The following is a 20,779-nucleotide window of genomic DNA, read 5'->3' on the forward strand; positions in this document are numbered from 1 at the left end:
TAATGGAAAAGTTGTCATCTTGATTATGACAGTTTAACATCTTAGCTACTTTGAATTGTTGCACATTCATTAATGAAGCACTCTTGTTCAGTTGTCTCTGCAAGTCATCCCATCTGAAATGAAATACATAAAAAACAATGGACATGGTGATTGACTTTCGAAGGAACACTACAATTCACACACCATCACTGATAAAAGGTGTGCCCATTGAAATAGTGGAGGAGTTCAAATACCTTGGCCTAGTCATTGACGACAAGCTGTCCTGGGATCAGTGTACTGACGCTATTTTTAAGAAGGGCCAACAGAGACTGTATTTCCTACGGAAACTGCACTTTTTTTAATGTTGATCTAACCATCATGGTTCTCTTTTGTAAATCATTCGTTGAGAGCATTCTGTCCTACTGCTTGACCTGCTGGTTTGGGAATATCACGGTTGCACAGAAAAATAGGTTGGGCAAGATAGTCAGGACTTGCGGGACAACGGCAAAAACTGTCATCTCTCTACCTGGGCAGAGCCGTCCAGAAGGCGAATAAAATAGCGGTTGTCTCTTCCCAACCGCTCCACCCTGAATTCCAGCTCCCCCCCTTTGGCCGCAGGTACAGACTAAGGTTAAAAAAAAATAGGGCTAAGTACTCTTTTATTCCAAATGCAATTCTGCAACTTAACAAAATGTTGGACTAATTGCACTTAGCACTTGCATTATGAAACTGCACCTATTTGCACGTAAATATCCTTTGGTATTTATTTCACAGGGTTACAACACTGGGTCATGTTGATAAGGCTTTTTTTTTGCACCCACCATGCGTCATGTCCGCAACGGTCATGTGAGGTGAAATGTGTATATTCTGGGATTTGAACACTCAGTGTGTTTGACCTGACGAAGATCCGTTTCGGATCGAAACGCCGTCAATAAAGCGGTGAATTGGGAGCTTTAACAGTGTGCGGCCTTGTTCTGTACTAGTATTCTTTTATTAGCCCAGCATTTATGTTTTTAAGGATGTGCGTATGACCACAAACTTTTCTATAAGGCAGGTAAACGCGTCCTGTCAACGCACTTGCAAGTGCTCTGCAACTGAATGCACTTGTTCAACTCGACAGTGTGGCAACTGTTACAACAACTCTGATACATGATTTTGTATGCAGCTCAGGTTTGAACCCAAACAGCTCATGCTGCATTCTAATGCTGCATTCTAATACATCCTCAGCGGCTCTTCTTCACTCATCTCAATGGAGTAAGTGGGCTATTTTCATGATCTGATGAGCAGACAAAAAGACTCTTATTGTCCAAGACAAGAGTGAAAGAGAATGCACATTTAGGATCAAGAGGCCCCCCCCCCCCCCCCCCCCAAAAAAAGTGGTGGGAGTAGTGGGAGCCAAGTCGAAGAGGTTTTTCGAGCTCACAACTCAAAGCGGTCTGCCTCGGACGAGTAATGAATCTCTAGGCCTATGTCTAATGGATTGACTAAGTACTGCAGTACGTCATTCCTTGAGTCATGTGGGGACACCACTTTTTCTTGTTTATTTTTTTTAAGGCTTTGGTGGATGTAAAGTTACTTTAAATATGTCTCTGGTTCTTATTTTGTTACATTAATTCAGGGACATCTCCACTCCATACAATGGTCTCATTGTGTAAATGTTGTTTCAGATACGAATGCACTTTTTACAGTAGCAATGGCATGTGCAGTCAGCACTTCCCAGTTTTATTTGAGTTCTGCAGAGCAGTGTCTCAAAGAATGGTGGGTCACAGCCTACTCCTAAGAGTTTGCGGTTCAATATAAGCCTGAGATCAGACAGATTTATTCTGTTCTGCAACATTTGTCTGGTTTTAGGTTAGTTCATGATTATGCTGAGGCTAGAAAAGCCTCTCCAACTCCTGTCCTGGAGAGCTACTGGGTGTGTGCAGGCTTTTGTTCCACACCTGTAACACTGCTCTCCAGGATAAGGGTTGGAGGACCCTGGGCTAGAAACACTGTTTTATTCATCTGGAGGATCTTTGTTGGTTCATCATGGCACAAGGAACTTTGGGGAGCCACCACTGCTGTAGAGCACAATTCATTCTGACTATGTTGTTATCTGTGTTCTCCCTTTAGCCACATGAGAGGGCATCCATGATGAGGAGTTAACACCACTGCGTGCCTGCAGGAAGAGACGTGGCTGCCAAATCATCCTCAGTCAACACATGGCGTCATTAGGGGTATGCCAAAACAAGCATCCACCATGAATAGAATTTTATGTCTTTGCCTGCCTGCCTGCCTGCCTGCCTGCCTGCCTGCCTGCCTGTCTGTCTGTCTGTCTGTCTGTCTGTCTGTCTGTCTGTCTGTCTGTCACTCTCTCTCTCTCTCTATACTAAGCTAAAAGGTACTCTGCATAACCTTGAAACCAATGAGTTGGACAGTTGGCATGTGTCTTTATCCTGTATTCTTTTGTCAAAAGTGAATTGAGAGGTTACCCTTAGAATGTGCAAAATGCACAAAACAGAATGAATCGAATTGTTTGTCCTCCTTCTCCCCAGAACCCCGAGATGCTAACCAGGAAGATCAAGCTGTGGGACATCAACGCCCACATCACTTGTCGCCTGTGCGAGGGGTACCTGATAGACGCCACTACTGTCACAGAGTGCTTACACACCTGTGAGTGCCTGCTGATGACACAAGCATGCACTCATACACCGACACACATCATTCACATATTAACACTGATCATGTATCTTTATGAGGGCTTCGTGCATGTGGCTTCATACAGCAATAGATATTTTTGTTGTCTCATTAAAGTTCAATTATCACAACAATCAAGCAACCCTCCCCCACAACGTAGGCCTAGTTGTACTAGAGATAGAGAAGTCTGAGTAAATATCAGCAGCAGCGCAAGTAATGTAATCGGTCAGTCATGCCCTAGAGGGCGCCATTGTACCATATGTGGAAAGTCCTAGTTGACCAAATGTCAATGTAGAGTGGAGAGCTTAAATCGCAATCCTCAGGTGGAAATGACTTTCTCTCACACCCCCCTCAGAGATTAAACAGAGAGACTCACATCATGTCTGGATAGCTATCGGACACATCGTAGCGAGGCTGGTCTCTCAAAAAAGCAACACTTTTTTTTTTTACAACATAAAAGATAGAACAAGAACCCATATTGCTTATCGTGTGATTGACATGTCTCTCTCTCTCTCTCTCTCTCTCTGTGTCTTCCAGTCTGCAGAAGCTGTCTAGTGAAGTACCTGGAGGAGAACAACACCTGTCCCACGTGCAGGATTGTCATTCACCAGAGCCACCCACTGCAGTACATCGGGTGTGTAGGCAGCCTGGACATCAAACCACATTCCCCTTACCAGCGCAGTTGTTTCATCAGTGTGCAGAACAGAGAGCCACCACTACGGGGCAGCAGCACTGTCCAAAAACAATACCGTCGAAGGAGAGGGGAGCAGAAGGGGAAAACTAAACAACATGAATATTCGAATCAAATAAAAACATACATGCATATTTGCTTAAATGCGCATGTGCGCACTCACACACACACACACACACGTTTGTTTTACTATCCTTGTGGGGACCAAACAATTGATTCCCATTCAAAGTCCTATTTTCCTGAACCCTAAACTTAACCATAACCTTTAAACTAACCCTAACCTTAACCATAACTCCCAAACCTCACCCTTAACCTTAATTCAAACACTAATTGTAACCTTAACCCTAAACCTAACCCCAAGCCTAAAAAAGCCTTTTTTCTTGTGGGGACCGGTGAAATGTCCCCACCTGTTCGAATGTTCCTTTTTTTACCCTCCTTGTGAGGACTTCTGGATAGTCAAACCAAACACACACACACAAAGTAAAGGGACTCTGTTGTCCATCTGCCCTATGAGGGCTTGTGCAGTAGTGTCTCATTAATAGTACAGCCAATGGGGATGTTCGCCAGCCTAAATGTCTACCAGCTATTTAGTCATAAGCATTTTGCAGGCCAGAAAAATGTCCCTATTTTGATGGAAAAACCAATTTCGAACACATTTGAAATGCGCTGCTCTCTTCATTTCCCTCTTAGTTGTTTGTTCAAATGAAAATAAAAAGCGAATAAATGTGCCAAACGAAAACATTTAAACAATTTGAAACATAAAACAATGAACAGGTTCAAACTAGGTGTGAGATGCTGAGATAAAAACCAACAACGAGTGCTGCTACTACTACGGCCTGGTGCTGAGAAGATGAAAACACAAGCAATCGAACCATATTCCAAGTCATACATCATTTAAGGGTTATGATAAGCTTGTATACACTTATCCTTAGTGTTTCAAGACTAATAAAACTTGAAAGATTCATGATAAGTAAACTAGGATTTGCCAAAATCATCAACGAGCATTAGGAAATCTTTCAGATGGTATATTTAAACGAAAAGCTAATTGAGCCTCGATCCATCCCCACACTCCCGTGCATCAAGGGCCCTGTCAATAAGGCGTCAGTGCTCGCTGTGTTTGGGGCGAAGCAGAGTTTGGCTACCGCAGTGGTAAGTGGTCAGCTCTCACCTGCCTCAGGGGTGAGAAAATCTGCTAATTATGGTCTTGAGCGGTGGATAGGATAGAGAGAATGACCTTCACTCCAGATGGAAGAAACACCACGTCTTTCCAGGATTCTCGTGCAGTACACCCCACTGAGTTTCGCTAGTCACACTGCAGGCCCAGGTGTTGCAGTACAAAGTGGGCGTCACAGCTGGGTAGTGGACAAATGCGCTGTGTTTTGATGTCATTCATGCTGTTATATGGTAAACATGGGAATTCTGAATGTCAAGAAGCATGTGCTGCTGACATTAAGGAAGTTTGTATGTTTTGTATATACAGTGGCAAGAAAAAGTATGTGAACCCTTTGGAATGATTTGGATTCCTGCATGAATTGGTCATAAACTTTTATCTGATCTTCATCTAAGTCACAACAATAGACAAACACAGTCTGCTTAAACTAATAACACACAAACAATTATACATGTTCATGTCTTTATTGAACACACGGTGTAAACATTCACAGTGTAGGATGGAAAAAGTATGTGTATCTGTAGTTGCGGATCAGACCTGCACAACGGTCAGGAGGAATTTCGGACCATTCATCTTTACAAAACTGTTTCAGTTCAGCAATATTCTTAGGATGTCTGGTGTGAACAGCTCTCGAGGTCATGCCACAGCATTTTAAATCGGGTTGAGGTCAGGACTCTGACTGGGCCAGTCCAAAAGGCTTCTTTTCTTCTGTTGAAGCCATTCTGTTGTTGATTTACTTCTGTGTTTTGGGTCGTTTCCTGTTGCATCACCGAACTTCTGTTGAGCTTCAATTGGCGGACAGATAGCCTTACATTCTCCTGCAAAATGTCTTGATAAACTTGAGAATTCATTTTTCTGTCGATGATAGCAAGCTGCCCAGGCCCTGAGGCAGCAAATCAGCCCCAAACCATGATGCTCCCTCCACCATACTTTACATTTGGGATGAGGTTTTGATGTTGGTGTGTTGCACTTTTTTTTCTCCACACATAGTGTTGTGTGTTCCTTCCTTACAAACAACTCAAATTTAGTTTCATCTGTCCACAGAATATTTAGCCAGAAGCGCTATGGAACATCTCGGTGCTCTTTTGTGAACTTCAGACGTGCGGCAATGTTTTTTTGGGACAGCAGTGGCTTCTTCCGTGGTGTCCTCCCATTAACATCACTCTTGTTTAGTGTTTTACGTATCGTAGACTCGTCAACAGAGATGTTAGCATGTTCCAGAGATTTCTGTAAGTCTTTAGCTGACGCTCTAGGATTCTTCTTAACCTCGTTGAGCATTCTGCACTGTGCTCTTGCAGTCATCTTTGCAGGACGGCCACTCCTAGGGAGAGTAGCAATAGTGCTGAATTTTCTCCATTTATAGACAATTTGTCTTACCGTGGACTGATGAACATCAAGGCTTTTAGAGATACTTTTGTAACCCTTTCCAGCTTTATGCAATTCAGCAATTCTTAATTTTAGGTCTTCTGAGATCTCTTTAGTTTGAGGCATGGTTCACATCAGGCAATGCTTCTTGTGAATAGCAAACTCACATTTTGTGAGTGTTTTTTATAGGGCAGGGCAGCTCTAACCAACATCTCCAATCTCGTCTCATTGATTGGACTCCAGGTTAGCTGACTCCTGACTCCAATTAGCTTTTGGAGAAGTCATTAGCCTAGGGGTTCACATACTTTTTCCAACCTACACTGTGCATGTTTAAATTATGTATTCGATATATACAAGAAAAATACAATAATTTGTGTGTTATTAGTTTAAGCACACTGTGTATGTCTATTGTAGTGACTAAGATGATCAGATCAAATGTTTTGACTAATTTATGCAGAAATCCACGAAATTCCAAAGGGTTCACATACTTTTTCTTGCCACTGTATGTCTATCATTAATGGCTAAATTTCCAAACAAGACACAGAATAAGCATGGTACAACATGTCATCAGCTATTAGTGATAATAAATGTAGCATTGTCAGATTTGTAATTTTTAAAAATCTCTCTCCCCTTTAGCCATGACCGAACAATGCAAGACATTGTCTACAAGTTGGTGCCGGGACTACAAGAGGGTAAGTGTCTCACTTTGGTTTCTCTTCTTCCTTGTCCCCTCACCAAAAATATTAAAAAAAATATTTGAATCTACCCATATACATTTCCAAACCAACCCCAGTTTGCCTTTAATCTTTTTTTTTCAGTGAGATTGGGGCTGAATGACTGAATAACAAACCTCCCAAAGCACATAGCCCTGAAATATCTATGAAGGATTTGACTTTTATTGATTTATGTGACAGACTGTAATGAGAGAAATCCTACTCCATACAGTATGCCATCAAATTTAAAGAAGCCCTAGTGACAGTTACCTTCAGCCAAAGCAAGGCCCTAATTCTCCCTTGTGTCTCTCTCTCTTTCATTCCCTTTTTCCCCTCCTGCAGCGGAGATAAAAAAACAGAGAGACTTCTATCAGAAGCTGGGAATGGAAGTGCCCGGGGACATCAAAGGAGAGCTGTGCAGCATGAAACAACATCTAGATCCTCAGCGCAATGGTACGGTCCACTCTCGCCCGCCAGAGCCTATGCACACACATCTTCCCCCCTCTATTTTCCCTACTTAGTATCAACTCTTTCCTGGATTCAGCCCAGGCGAATCAGAGTGTGAAAGTGGCGGCGCCTGTAAAGCATGGCGGCGTTGCGATCCAGCCCGACAATGAGGTGTAAACCCATGCCCAGAGAGTCGTCACAGAGCAGGCCTAATTGGTCGCTCAATACCCTTTCTGATTTCTTGTAATTAACGCTCAAATGGAAGTGGAACTGCTCTCGCCCCCCCGTTGGGCTGAGCTGTGGCTAACATCCTTACGAGGTCGTTTAAACAGAATCCTGGCAGAAATGGAACCCTTGTCAACACTCACTGCCCAGCAAAACAGAAATAGTGCGGAGCTTGTTGGCTAACAACAGGCGACAGCTCCTGCTCCTATATTTCCTGACAGCCGAACCCCGGAGTGGGGAATGACATGAGTGTGCTAATGGACAGCTTCTATAATATCACCTTCACTTCAAGAGCACAAAAAGTGGCTTTCATTCTCATTTTATTTCTGTCTATTCCTTTCTCTCATGTTCTATTTCACTTCTATCTCTCGTTCCCCCCCCCTCTCTCTGTCCCCTCTCTCTCTCTCTCTCTCTCTCTCGTACCTCTAACATTCTATTTCATTCTCTTTCATTCTCTCTCCTATACACTGAGTGTACAGAACATTAGGAACACCTTCCTAATATTGAGTTGCAACCCCTTTTGCCCTCAGAACAGCCTGAATTTGTTGGGGCATGGACTATACAAGGTGTCGAAAGTAGGCTTGGGCGGGACACCGTATATACCGTATACCGGGGTGTTTGGATATAGCCACAGGATGGTTTTTCAATGCCGTCAATACTGTTGAAACTATTTATTTGAAACGTTTTTCAAAACATTTTCATATCGGTAGCAATGTTTTAAGTAAATACCTGCAGTCAACTAGTGCAATGCGTCAGGAAATAAAGCAGATTGCTTTCTTATTTCACCTGTCACATTATTTTACATTATGAAGCTTACTTAGTTCCCCAGCACAGTTGAGCCAGTCACGTGTTTGTTTGTAAAAGCACAACAGGAGATTGACGAGTGTGTATTGACGAGTCATGTTTTATATTGAAAGTCAACAGTGTTTTTTTTTGTTGCTTCAAGTGTGATCAGGGACGTGCAACTATTGTTTTCCTTCACAGAAAATACATTAGTGCAACACATTCTAAATAAAATAGCTTCATTTTTATCAGATGGCAACAGAAGTGCAACGCTATTTGGCTGGCAGCCGCACAAATAAATGAGCAAAAATGAATCACGGCCATCATATTTCTAATGTTTAGGCCTATAGAAAGAATGTTGCCAACTACATTTCCTAATGTTTTGCTTAAAGTTAATCTTGCATTTTACCAGAGAAAAATAGGCTGGCTACACCAAGAAAAGTACCGGGGAGAAAATAATCGCTGTCTGCTGATAGAATGCCCTTTGTGAATTCTCATTCGAGTTTAGAAGTGCAACTGAAGCACAAAATGAGTCTGATGGGGAGCAGAAATTACAATAAGAAGCCATTTAGATCTGTGTTCACAAAACGGGGGCAAGAAATTATTTATGTGTTTTATATTTTTTTCCTTTGTGAAAAATGCTGAATTTTGTGTTAACACGACCCTTAAATTTAACTTGCTATCTAAGCAAGTGGCTGGATTAATGAGGTGACGGGGCATCATATTGTGTAAGCTTTCTGTCCTCTTTGAGAAGTCAAAGCCCCTTGGATGAGTTATTTGCCAAGGCTTTCTTGATTTCCTTATGTTTTTTCTCCTCCGTTCTCGACCTGACTGCTCCTCCCCCCTCTCTTCTCTGAGCAGAGCAGGCAGGCCCGTTGCCCTAGCGACTCCAGACTTCACAGTCCACTCAGACACAGTGTGTAGACATGCTGCTGGAGAGCCAGTATTGCATGCTTCAAAACTTTGTTCATTTGCATAATGTCTCTCGTTCACATTCACTTGAAAATGTTCAAACTCACCAAAAATGACATTCGGTAGCTCCTACCTATATATGTATAACATTATGAACTGGATTGCCTGTCTTTGCAATTTGTTTATTTTCGTTTGAGCTCGTTAGCGTATTTAGCTAGCAGCCTCCATGCAAATTCACTATTACTTGTGCTGATTTTGTTAGCATTCTAGTAATAGATGCCCAATGGGCTTTTTTTGCGTTTTTTTGCGCCCTCTTGTGTACTAAACCGGTAATACTGTAAATCCCGTGGTGAGAGAAGGACGGTATGACGATACCGCCCAACCCTGTCGAAAGCATTCCACAGAGATTTTGGCCCATGTTGACTCCAATGCTTCCCACAGTTGTGTCAAGTTGACTGGATGTCCTTTGGATGGTGGACCATTCTTGATACACATGAGAAACTGTTGAGCATGAAAAACCCAGTACCGTTGCAATTCTTGACACACTCAAACTGGTGCGCCTGGCACCTACTACCATACTCCGTTCAAAGGCACTTCAATCTTTTGTCTTGCGCTTTCACGCTCTGAATGGCACACATACACAATCCATGTCTCAATTGTCTCAAGGCTTAAAAATCCTTCTTTGTTTTGTACACTCAGTGTGCATTAATGCCAAAGTCTCCATAAAGACCCACTTATGTGAAGAATCACATTAGTATTTTACATGCCAGCTCTTTATGACAATGTCCTCTGTGAGGGGTTTTTCAATGGTGAACAAAGCTGTATGCTATGTAGAAGCTAATGAAAAAGAAAATGTTCTGTGACATATAGTGCTCAGATTAGCCCACTAGTTTCTTGTTTGTAAGACTTGATAATATCAGTGTCTTATTCCTAGAATTGTTCCAAAATGGAAACAAAGTCTACCTTATACTTAGTGTCATTGAGTTATTTTCAGGTTGGCTGAAGGTGTATCATAACCAATTTGGCCTCACTTGAACAGTAATCACTCTGCTTACTCTTGAGATTAGCTCGGGCCAGTACAAGAGTGCTCTCAAGCCTCACTGTCAATCCCCTTTGGGATGTACTGCGGAGAGCAAATGGGAGAACAATAGAAGATGGTTGGGCCCCAGTCCCATCGCCAATCATAGAGAGGGAGAAAATGTTTGTCTACAAACAAGGGGCTACCTAATCAACTGAGCTCAGATAATGGCCCCTCGCTTCGCCGGGACGGAATTGAAAACTCAGGGTATTGGGAGATTCTCCAGGCCCTCTCTCCCAAGGTCTTTTCCATCACAGTGAACCAAACATCCGGAGCCAACAGGTTTATTTAACAGGAGCTAGCCTCCCTCTCACCGCTCCAAGCCTATTTTCCTCAGCTTAGCTATTTCGCTGTGTGGAGAAGCCTTATTTCTCTCTTCCTCTTGCCAGTGACCATCGGCCCTTACTTTATAATGGCCTCTCTCCATCTCAATTTCCCTATTCCTCCATCTTTGCTCAAATGGTTCCCCAAGGCCAATTAAACCAGAGAAGAGGTTTGATTTTATCCCCCTGCAATCACAGAGGCAAAAGATCAGTTTGCCTTCATTAAAAGGCCCCCTGATTTGGATGACCGTGCTCAGACGGTGGACAAATCAAGTAAACTGCTTGACGCTTTGGGCCACGTAAATTCCTAATAAATGTAATTCTACGGTTGAGTGGATACAGGCCATTTGGTTCATTAGGAAAAAAGCATGCCCTGTTTCTTGCCATCAGATGAGCATTGCTTGTGTTTAGCTAATAAAGAGAGCAGGTATGAAAGTAAATTATGTCCAGTCGACTAGATTAAAGGTTGAACACACTCCGAGTGATCCACTCTTGTCATTCACTCATAATTGTCTGGTAATTTTAGGTAGAGCCATGGCTGTATGAAGTAATATTCGTTAATGTGTTAAAACATTGAAATGATGAATACAGTAGATGGCAACTAAAATAAAGTCTTATTAGGCTTTCTTTGACCACTATCTGTCACTTCTCTCATTGGTTGACAACAGGTGAGGTGAAAACGGAGGACACGGCAAATAAGGAAACAGCGGAGGAGAAACCGGAGGAGGAGGAGAATGATTATCACCGCAGCGACGAGCAGGTAGGTGGACATCCACCACACGCCGCCTTCATTTCCTGCAGGACAGGAAGGAGTCATCCCTGAGCTCATCTTTCATTTCCTCTGTCCGGGTGCCATTAAATTACGAGCCCCACGCTTTGTCTGCTCAAGTGGAAACTCATAAACATTATCCTTGGTTATAGGGGAATGTATTTTATACCATCTATTACATTTTGCCTCTGTCATTGCTCATCCATATATTTATATGTATATATTCTTATTCCATTCCTTTACTTAGATTTGTGTGTATTGGGTAGTTGTGGAATGGTTAGATTACATGTTAGATATTGCTGCACTGTCGGAACTAGAAGCACAAGCATTTCGCTACACTCGCAATAACATCTGCTAACCATGTGTATGTGACCAATAAAATTTGATTTGGATTTGATTTGATTTAGGTGAACTATTTTGTAATGACCAGTTCACCACATGGTAGGCCTATAGTTGTTTTCATTCGTATATCCACAAGTCGACAACCCAGCATGCCCCACATACAGCTCATTTAAAATACGGAAGGGTTTATACATGAATTTCGTCTTGATGATCATTTGTATTCCAGTACATTCTCAGCTCTGTGGATGATATCAATAATGCAGAGAGTTTTTATTGTCTCTGCTCGTCGCCATCATATTCACAAACAATAATTCCCAGAAAAGAGCCGACGTACACTCGTCACCACTATATAGCTTCAGGTGATTGGCTGTTTAACACGTAGCTATTGTCTCCGCAAAGAAAAGATCAACATGTTTTTGAAAACACGCCGTGTCGACACGCAGCCGAGCGCCACGTCCTCTCTACTTGGCCGGGAGATTGTACCAGAGGTCAAAGGTCCCGCTCTTTTGGTATTCAGCAGAGGTGTGGAGTGTGGAAAGAAGAGCTAATAGAGCAGCTAAGCTTTGTGAACAGAATACACGGAGGGGAGAACTGCTGTCAAGCGTCATGTGAGGCACGGGAGAAAGGGAGCGGGTGAAAAGGAGACAGTGGGGGGGAGGATGTGAGAAAGAGATAAAAGAAAAAAAGGATTTGGAGGGTCGAGATAGAAGCCCTTTAAGTCACCGTGGGTGAGAGAGTCTGCTAAAATGACATGGCTGCTATGAAATTGTGGAGGAAATGTAGAAGAGCGTGAGTGAAAAGGATGGATAGAAAGTCAAATCAAATTGTATTTGTCACATACACATGGTTAGCCGATGTTAATTGCGAGTGTAGCGAAATGCTTGTGCTTCTAGTTCCGACCGTGCTGTAATATCTAACAAGTAATCTAACCTAACAATTTCAGGTGAAGAGAGGAATGAGAAACAGAGAGATCAGGTTAATGGGGAGAGAAAGAGAGGACACAGAGGAGGGAGGTTATGCAGAAAGGGATGAATTGATAACCGAAAAAGAACAGAAACAAAAGATGGCGAGGATGGATAACTAAATTGTCTTATAGGCAGTGTTGGGATTCGTTACTTGGAATAGTAATATTTTAAATATTATTTGTTATATTAGTTATTTCTTTACGCTGTCCATTCAGTACCGATAAGCAAACTTTTAGATTTACTTTGTGATTTTCGCCATTCTTTGGTTGAGTTTGTTTTATATGCGTCCTTAATAAGTAATCCCTTTGATTTGATGCTTTATATTTCAATGCATTATTATGTGCAGGATCGATCTGAGAATTTGCATTCGCCGCCATATAACCCACTAGTCATTTGAGTTTTGATGTCAGAATTTGAAGTCGGCCTTGTTGTGACTTGATAGCCGGCATTTAATGGCTTTAATATGTATATTTCGTTTCGTAAAGATGCCAAAATGTTTATGGGCAATATTCCTTTGATGTGTTAGATTTATGAAGACGGAATTTTGTTGTGATGAGAGACATTTTTCTTGCTGTTTTGAATTGCATTTATCAGACATTTCTATTGTTTTTATGGACATTACTATAGAACACTTGGAAACATTATTTATGGATATTTGGTTATTATAAATGTATATATGTCTCCTCTTTCACACAATTTTGTGGAATAATTCCATTTCAAAATAGGTTACAAGCGTTTCTCCATTCAGTGTTTCAGAACATGATTGGAGAATTAGATCAAAGCTGAATGTCTGCAAGATCACATAATAATAGTGTTCTACATAATCTAACCGAATAGTATAACGTTACTGTAAATAAAAAAACACCACCTTTTTTTATGAGATTGTAAGATGATTGTGCGAATGGTCCGATTTTTCACTCATGCAGCCAAAACTGAACAGTACGTGACACAAGGCAGAATAGATTGAAACAAAACACAAGTAGGTGACAGTTTGTTAACTGCATGCCAACCATTTGATCTCAATCAGTTTCATGAGAATATGCATTTAGATCTTGAGTGATGTCTCATGAATGATGTTGCATGGACGTTGCACTGGTAAAACTTGAAGAATAGGCCTGTCATTTACGATTGACAGTGATAAATGTGAATGGAGGGTGAGCACATACAGTTAAAGTCGGAAGTTTACATACACTTAGGTCATTAAAACTCGTTTTTCAACCATTCCACAAATTTCTTGTTAACAAACTGGAGTTTTGGCAAGTCGGTTAGGACATCTACTTTGTGCATGACACAAGTAATTTTTCCAGGCTAATTGACATCATTTGAGTCAATTGGAGGTGTACCTGTGGATGTATTTGAAGGCCTACCTTCACACTCAGTGCCTCTTTGCTTGACATCATGGGAAAATCAAAAGAAATCAGCCTAGACCTCAGAAAATAAATTGTAGACCTCCACAAGTCTGGTTCATCCTTGGGAGCAATTTCCAAATGCCTGAAGGTACCACGTTCATCTGTACAAACAATAGTACGCAAGTATAAACACCATGGGACCACGCAGCTGTCATACCGCTCAGGAAGGAGATGCGTTCTGTCTCCTAGAGATGAACGTACTTTGGTGCGGAAAATGCAAATCAATCCCAGAACAACTGCAAAGTACCTTGTGAAGATGCTGCAGGAAACAGGTACAAAAGTATCTATAACCACAGTAAAATGAGTCCTATATCGACATAACCTGAAAGGCCAGTCAGCAAGGAAGAAGCCACTGCTCCAAAACCGCCATAAAAAAAGCCAGACTACGGTTTGCAACTGCACATGGGGACAAAGATCGTACTTTTTGGAGAAATGTCCTCTGGTCTGATGAAACAAAAATAGAACTGTTTGGCCATAATGACCATCGTTATGTTAGGAGGAAAAAGGGGGAGGCTTGCAAGCCGAAGAACACCATCCCAACTGTGAAGTATGGGGGTGGCAGCATCATGTGGTGGGGGTGCTTTGCTACAGGAGGGACTGATGCACTTCACAAAATAGATGGCATCATGAGGAAGGAAGATTATGTGTCTATATTGAAGCAACATTTCAAGACATCAGTCAGGAAGTTAAAGCTTGGTCGAAAATGGGTCTTCCAAATAGACAATGACCCCAAGCATACTTCCAAGGTTGTGGCAAAAAGGACAAGAAAGTCAAGTTATTGGAGTCGCCATCACAAAGTTCTGACCTCAATCTTATAGAAACTTTCTGGGCAGAACTGAAAAAGGCTGTGCAAGCAAGGAGGCCAACAAACCTGACTCAGTCACACCAGCTCTGTCAGGAGGAATGGGCCAAAATTCACCCAACATTTTGTGGGAAGCTTGTGGAAGGCTACCCAAAACATTTGACCTAAGTTAAACAATTTAAAGGCAATGCTACCAAATACCAATTGAGTGTATGTAAAATTCTGACCCACTGGGAATGTGATGAAAGAAATAAAAGCTGAAATAAATCATTCTCTCTACCATTATTCTGACATTTCTCATTCTTAAAATAAAGTGGTGATCCTAACTGACCTAAAACAGGGAATTTTTACTAGGATTAAATGTCAGGAATTGTGAAAAACTGAGTTGAAATGTATTTGGCTAAGGTGTATGTAAACTTCCGACTTCAACTGTAAGTACAGGTAAAGAAACCGAGGGTATAACATGCCAGTAGAGATTTGATTCTGAAAGTAATGTTACTTGAAAAATTAACTGTAATAATGTTACACTATTTGAACACAAGTAACTTGTTATATTATTCATAAAAGTAATATATTACTGTAACATGTTACCCCCAACACTGCTTATAAGTGTGACTTTTGAACGGCCACTCAACCCTAGTTGGTATTAGTAATAACAGCAGGAGAGGGCTTTGCATGGCTGGTTTTTGGACTTCTTCCGCCATGTCTGCTGGGTGACCTTCTAAAGGTTGACCTTGGGGTGGGAAGGAAAGCCAAGGCAGGCTAATGAGAGCAGCACAACATTGAAATTGGAAGGAGGAAGAACCATGAAAGCAAAATTTAGCAGAGTAATGAATGTCTGCTCACGTTGGCAGAGGCACAAAGGTTTGAATTTTCCCATCCAGGATTTACAGACAATGGAGTGAGTGTATTTGGTGTCAGTTATTTTCAAGTGAAATGAGCTCCCAATTAAAAAAGATACAAGGACACTGCTTGATAATGTGATAAAATGATTTTTAGAAAGACATGACATCAGAATATATAACTCCATGTTCTTGTATAGTGATTTTGGGATGCTAAATATGGACATACAATTGAAGTCGGAAGTTCACATACACTTAGGTTGGAATCATTAAACCTCGTTTTTCAACCACTCCACAAATTTCTTGTTAACAAACTATAGTTTTGGCAAGTCGGTTAGGACATCTACTTTGTGCATACCACAAGTAATTTTTCCAACAATTGTTTACTGACAGATTATTTCACTTATAATTCACTGTATCACAATTCCAGTGGGTCAGAAGTTTACATACACTAAGTTGACTGTGCCTTTAAACTTATTGAAAAATTCCAGAAAAGGATGTCATGGCTTTAGAAGCTTCTGATAGGCTAATTGACATCATTTGAGTCAATTGGAGGTGTACGTGTGGATGTATTTCAAGGCCTACCTTCAAACTCAGTACCTCTTTGCTTGACATCATGGGAGAATCAAAAGAAATCAGCCAAGACCTCAGATAAAAAAATTGTAGACCTCCACAAGTCTGTTTCATCCTTGGGAGAAATTTCCAAATGCCTGAAGGTACCATGTATATCTGTACAAACAATTGTATGCAAGTATAAGCACCATGTGACCACGCAGCCGTCATACCACTCAAGAAGGAGACACTTTCTGTCTCCTAGAGATGAACGTACTTTGATGCGAAAAGTGCAAATCAATCCCAGAACAACAGCAAAGGGCCTTCTGAAGATGCTGGAGGAAACAGGTACAAAAGTATCTCTATCCACAGTAAAACGAGTCCTATATCGTCATAACCTGAAAGGCCGCTCAGCAAGGAAGAAGCCACTGCTCCAAAACCGCCATAAAAAAGCCAGACTATGGTTTGCAACTACACATGTGGACAAAGATTGTACTTTTTGGAGAAATGTCCTCTGGTCTGATGAAACAAAAATAGAACTGTTTGGCCATAATGACCATCGTTATGTTTGGGAAAAAAGGGGGAGGTTTGCAAGCCGAAGAACACCATCCCAACCGTGAAGCATGGGGGTGGCAGCATCATGTGGTGGGGGTGCTTTGCTGCAGGAGGGCCTGGTGCACTTCACAAAATAGATGGCATCATGAGGGAGGAAAATGATGTGGATATATTGAAGCAACATCTCAAGACATCAGTCAGGAAGTTAATGGTTGGTCGCAAATGGGTCTTCCAAATAGACAATTACCCCAAGCATACTTCAAAAGTTGTGGCAAAATGGCTTAAGGACAACAAAGTCAAGATATTGGAGTGGCCATCAGAAAACCATGACCTCAATCCCATAAAAAATTTGTGGGCAGAACTGAAAAAGCTGACTCAGTTACACCAGCTCTGTCAGGAGGAATGGGCCAAAATTCACCCAACTTATTGTGGGAAGCTTGTGGAAGGCTACCCCAAACGTTTGACCCAAGTTAAACAATTTAAAGGCAATGCTACCAAATACTAATTGAGTGTATTTAAACTTCTGACCCACTGGGAATGTAATGAAAGAAATAAAAGCTGAAGTAAATAATTCTCTCTACTATTATTCTGACATTTCATATTCTTAAAATAAAGTGGTGATTCCAATTGACCTAAAACACGGAATTTTTACTAGGATTAAATGTCAGGAATTGTGAAAAACTGAGTTTAAATGTATTTGGCTAAGGTGTATGTAAACTTCCGACTTCAACTGTAACTGTTTCACTGGAATATAAATGTAACATATTTAAAAATCTCCTTAAGCTATTGAATCTATTAAGCAATTTTTTGTTCTTAAGTAATCGATACCTGCTGTTCACTACAAAGCTCAAAAAGAGTGAAAAGGGGTGGTGCTTCAAAGACCTTCATTTAATCAATGCCTTACGCTATTGCATTAGTCATATCTGTGAATTTGCTCCGAGTCATACCAGCTCGGCAGTTCCCTAATGATTCCACTAATGTAACGGCCCCGAAGACTGCTGCCGAACTACTATTAACTCTCAGTGCCTCACTCTCTCAATGGGAAGCTTTTATTTGCATCATAATGTTTCCCTCATTGCTCGTTCCATTGAAAACCAGCCATTTACACTTTCCAGCAGTCTTTACACTTTACAGCGGTCTTTACACTTTACAGCAGTCTTTGCTTTCGATAGGTTCCATTGCTGCTGAGTATTTATTCGCAGATGATTTTCCACATTTGAGCATAACTCTGGAGACCCTTATTTTCACTGTCTCTGATGTTTTCGGGAGAAAGATAGGGGTTGCTAATACCATCTGTTTCTATTAATCCCTCCCTGGGTCTCCAGAAATCACCTGAAAATGGCAGTATAAGCCACTTTACCAGGGCACTTTGTCTGTCTGTGTGCCAGTCAGAGGGAGAGGCCTGATACTGGTACAGTCTCCGTTTACCATGCTCCAAAAGTGTGCCACTCTCCATCTCCTGGCTTCCTGAGACAATGCCATGGCACACAGTCACCATGGAAGACAGCAAGTCTCATGTGGAATGGTATTTTCAATGTAGTGGTTGATATCACTTTCATGTACAGTATTTGCAGCACATGATAGTTTAGGATAGTTCATCTGGTCTGCCTTCATGACAGTACTGAGAAGCCTGTAAGGAAAATTCAAGTGCCACCTCAGTCATTTTTTAAATGCGTGTTCATTTGTCTTCCCTCCTGCAGGTCAGCATCTGTTTGGAGTGCAACAGCAGCAAGCTCCGTGGCCTGAAGCGCAAGTGGATCCGCTGCTCGGCGCAAGCCACGGTCCTTCACCTCAAAAAATTCATCGCCAAAAAGCTTAACCTGACATCGTTCAATGAGGTATGGCTAACCCACTTTAGGGGGGATTTTCCTGCAGTTAGACGAAATTGAGCTTGTCTGACGGAGGCCCCAAGATGTTGTTTTGGGTAGCTGTCTCTTTAAGCCCTTCCCCATGCACTTTAAACTGAAAGTGATCCCTTTTAACAAAGCATTCTTGGTTCTCTCAAGGCAGTGCATTTGTTTGCCTCATCACATACACTATCCAAGCCTCTTTCTCCGCCATCCACCATATGTTCTGGGGAAAATATGCCCTTGTAATATAATTTGCTTTCTGTCATGTCATTGTGAGTCGCCTGTCACAACTGTATGCGGGAGATGTGACATAACTTTTAGGCCGGTGTTCAATTCGCTTTTTATCTCGTATCTGTCTGTCTTGAAGAGTGTGTGTGTGTGTGTGTGTGTGTGTGTGTGTGTGTGTGTGTGTGTGTGTGTGTGTGTGTGGTGATGTCTTCAAAGCGTACGTTTCCATCACCAACGTCCGTGACGCAATACAGCTGTCAGCTGCTCTGTTGTTGTCTATTGAATATCAAGAGCCGTTCTTCATTGAAAACATACAGGTGTAAGTCAACAGTCCCCGCTGTGTCAAAGCACAGCGCGTCGCTTTCCCATGGGTTATATTTATATCTATAGGATAATTGGGGCATCCATCTTGATATTTCAGCAGACCAGATGATCTGAATGCGTTGCATCACCCACACCTGTCACGTCCTGGCCAGTATAAGGTTAATTGTTTTTGTAGTTTGGTCAGGACGTGGCAGAGGGTATTTGTTTTATGTGGTTCGGGGTGGTGTGTTTGTGTAAAGGGTGTTTGATTTAGTATTTCTGGGTTTTTGGTTGATGGTCTATGTGGTTGTATTCTATGGTTAGTCTGGTGTGTGTGTTTCTATGTTTGGTTAATTGGGGTTGGGACTCTCAGTTGAAGGCAGGTGTTGTCTATCTGCCTTTGATTGAGAGTCCCATATATTAGGGTGTGTTTGTGTGTGTGATTTGTGGGTGATTATTCTGTGTATAGCCTTGTGCCTTACCAGACTGTTTATTTGTCGAGTGTTCGTTTTTTCGTTATTTTGTATGTTCATTTTTGAGAGTAATTAAAAATCAAGATGAGCATTCACGTACCTGCTGCGTTTTGGTCCTCATTCACCGACAACAACCGTGACAACACCATGTGTTTCATAATTTTTAATTTGTTTTCAAACTTGTTGCCATGTCCCTCAGCCCCCAACACATGTACGCATGGGGAGAGGGAAAACTACATCTTTGGATATTGTGTCCATTTTTTATGTTATTAATGACAATATTAATAATTGAATCAATACTCTAATACATGTTGTCTATTATTGCTGTAACTCTTGCTGTGGCAAGATGGTTTTACTCTGTTACCAAGGTAAAATAACATCAAGGCAAAAGCAATGTTTCTCAGTTAGAAGGAAGAGCCAGCTACCAGTAGGTGCTGCTGTGGCAGTGCTGCTTCACACTGGCTTCCTCTCCTCCTCTCTCCCCTTTCCCCCTCAGCCCCTCAGTGTCTGTGTTGGGGAGAGTATTGATTGGCCGAATGCAGATGCGGGCAGCCGCCTCACAGAATATCAATGTTTAATCCACGGAGGAGGAGTGGATTGGCGAGGAAGTCTTTGATTCTATTGGCTACAAATAAGGTTTTTGTGCTTTTCCAAAAGCCCCCCATGCGCAAGGTGCTAAGGGCCCACCGTCAAATATACTTTTCCGTCTTTGTTTCCTCTCAAAGAAATGTAGATATTTTGACGGCACAGAGAGAACTCAAGTCTGAATCAGAAGGACAATATATCAAATATTATCAAAGCAGTGCATGTTTCTGACCGTGTGGGTGTTACAGCGCATGCATTACACACTCCTAAGGTTAAAGGTATTTATTCTCTATATGCAGTGCAGTGCAGTGCAGCATTTCTCTTCCAGTGAATTGTTAATAAATGCAGCATTCTTGTATCTCCCATTCACAGCTGGACATTTTATGCAATGAGGAAATCTTGGGAAAGGACCACACTTTGAAATTTGTTGTCGTGACAAGATGGAGATTTAAGGTAATACTTATAAAAGAGAATGGGGAAGAATAAGTCTACTAAAATATTGCTTTTCAGGTTCTGTTGAATCTATGTTTTCTGCATAGATCATCCACAGAGTTGCATGCTGATAAACTGTGCACACACAAGTCTCGGTGGAGAGAGCAGCTTGCTCTCCAGAACTATTTAGAGACCTTTTCTCTCATGATGTGCTATGGTGACATAAAACCCAGAGATTAATGGAAGTGAATGTTACGATCACAGCTTGTCATTTTAAACCCCGATGTTTTATACTAGAGGCTATGATAA

General features: G+C 41.6%; 1 protein-coding gene across 2 annotated transcripts in view; it reads left to right on the forward strand.

Annotated features, from left to right (window-relative positions):
- Nucleotides 1–20,779, forward strand: part of LOC106611637 (polycomb group RING finger protein 3) — a 49,698-nt gene that overhangs the window by 19,921 nt on the left and 8,998 nt on the right. For both annotated transcript variants that reach the window (XM_045723883.2, XM_014212048.3), the window contains 8 exons: nucleotides 2,092–2,195; nucleotides 2,514–2,631; nucleotides 3,193–3,289; nucleotides 6,519–6,574; nucleotides 6,938–7,048; nucleotides 11,032–11,123; nucleotides 18,300–18,437; nucleotides 20,411–20,491. In XM_045723883.2, coding sequence (XP_045579839.1) covers nucleotides 2,181–2,195; nucleotides 2,514–2,631; nucleotides 3,193–3,289; nucleotides 6,519–6,574; nucleotides 6,938–7,048; nucleotides 11,032–11,123; nucleotides 18,300–18,437; nucleotides 20,411–20,491 — 708 coding nt within the window. In that variant the 5' untranslated portion in view covers nucleotides 2,092–2,180. The remainder of the gene's footprint in view (nucleotides 1–2,091; nucleotides 2,196–2,513; nucleotides 2,632–3,192; nucleotides 3,290–6,518; nucleotides 6,575–6,937; nucleotides 7,049–11,031; nucleotides 11,124–18,299; nucleotides 18,438–20,410; nucleotides 20,492–20,779) is intronic.

Source organism: Salmo salar, chromosome 09, assembly GCF_965601325.2.
Source record: "Salmo salar chromosome 09, fSalSal1, whole genome shotgun sequence".
NCBI classification, from domain to species: Eukaryota; Metazoa; Chordata; class Actinopteri; order Salmoniformes; family Salmonidae; genus Salmo; species Salmo salar.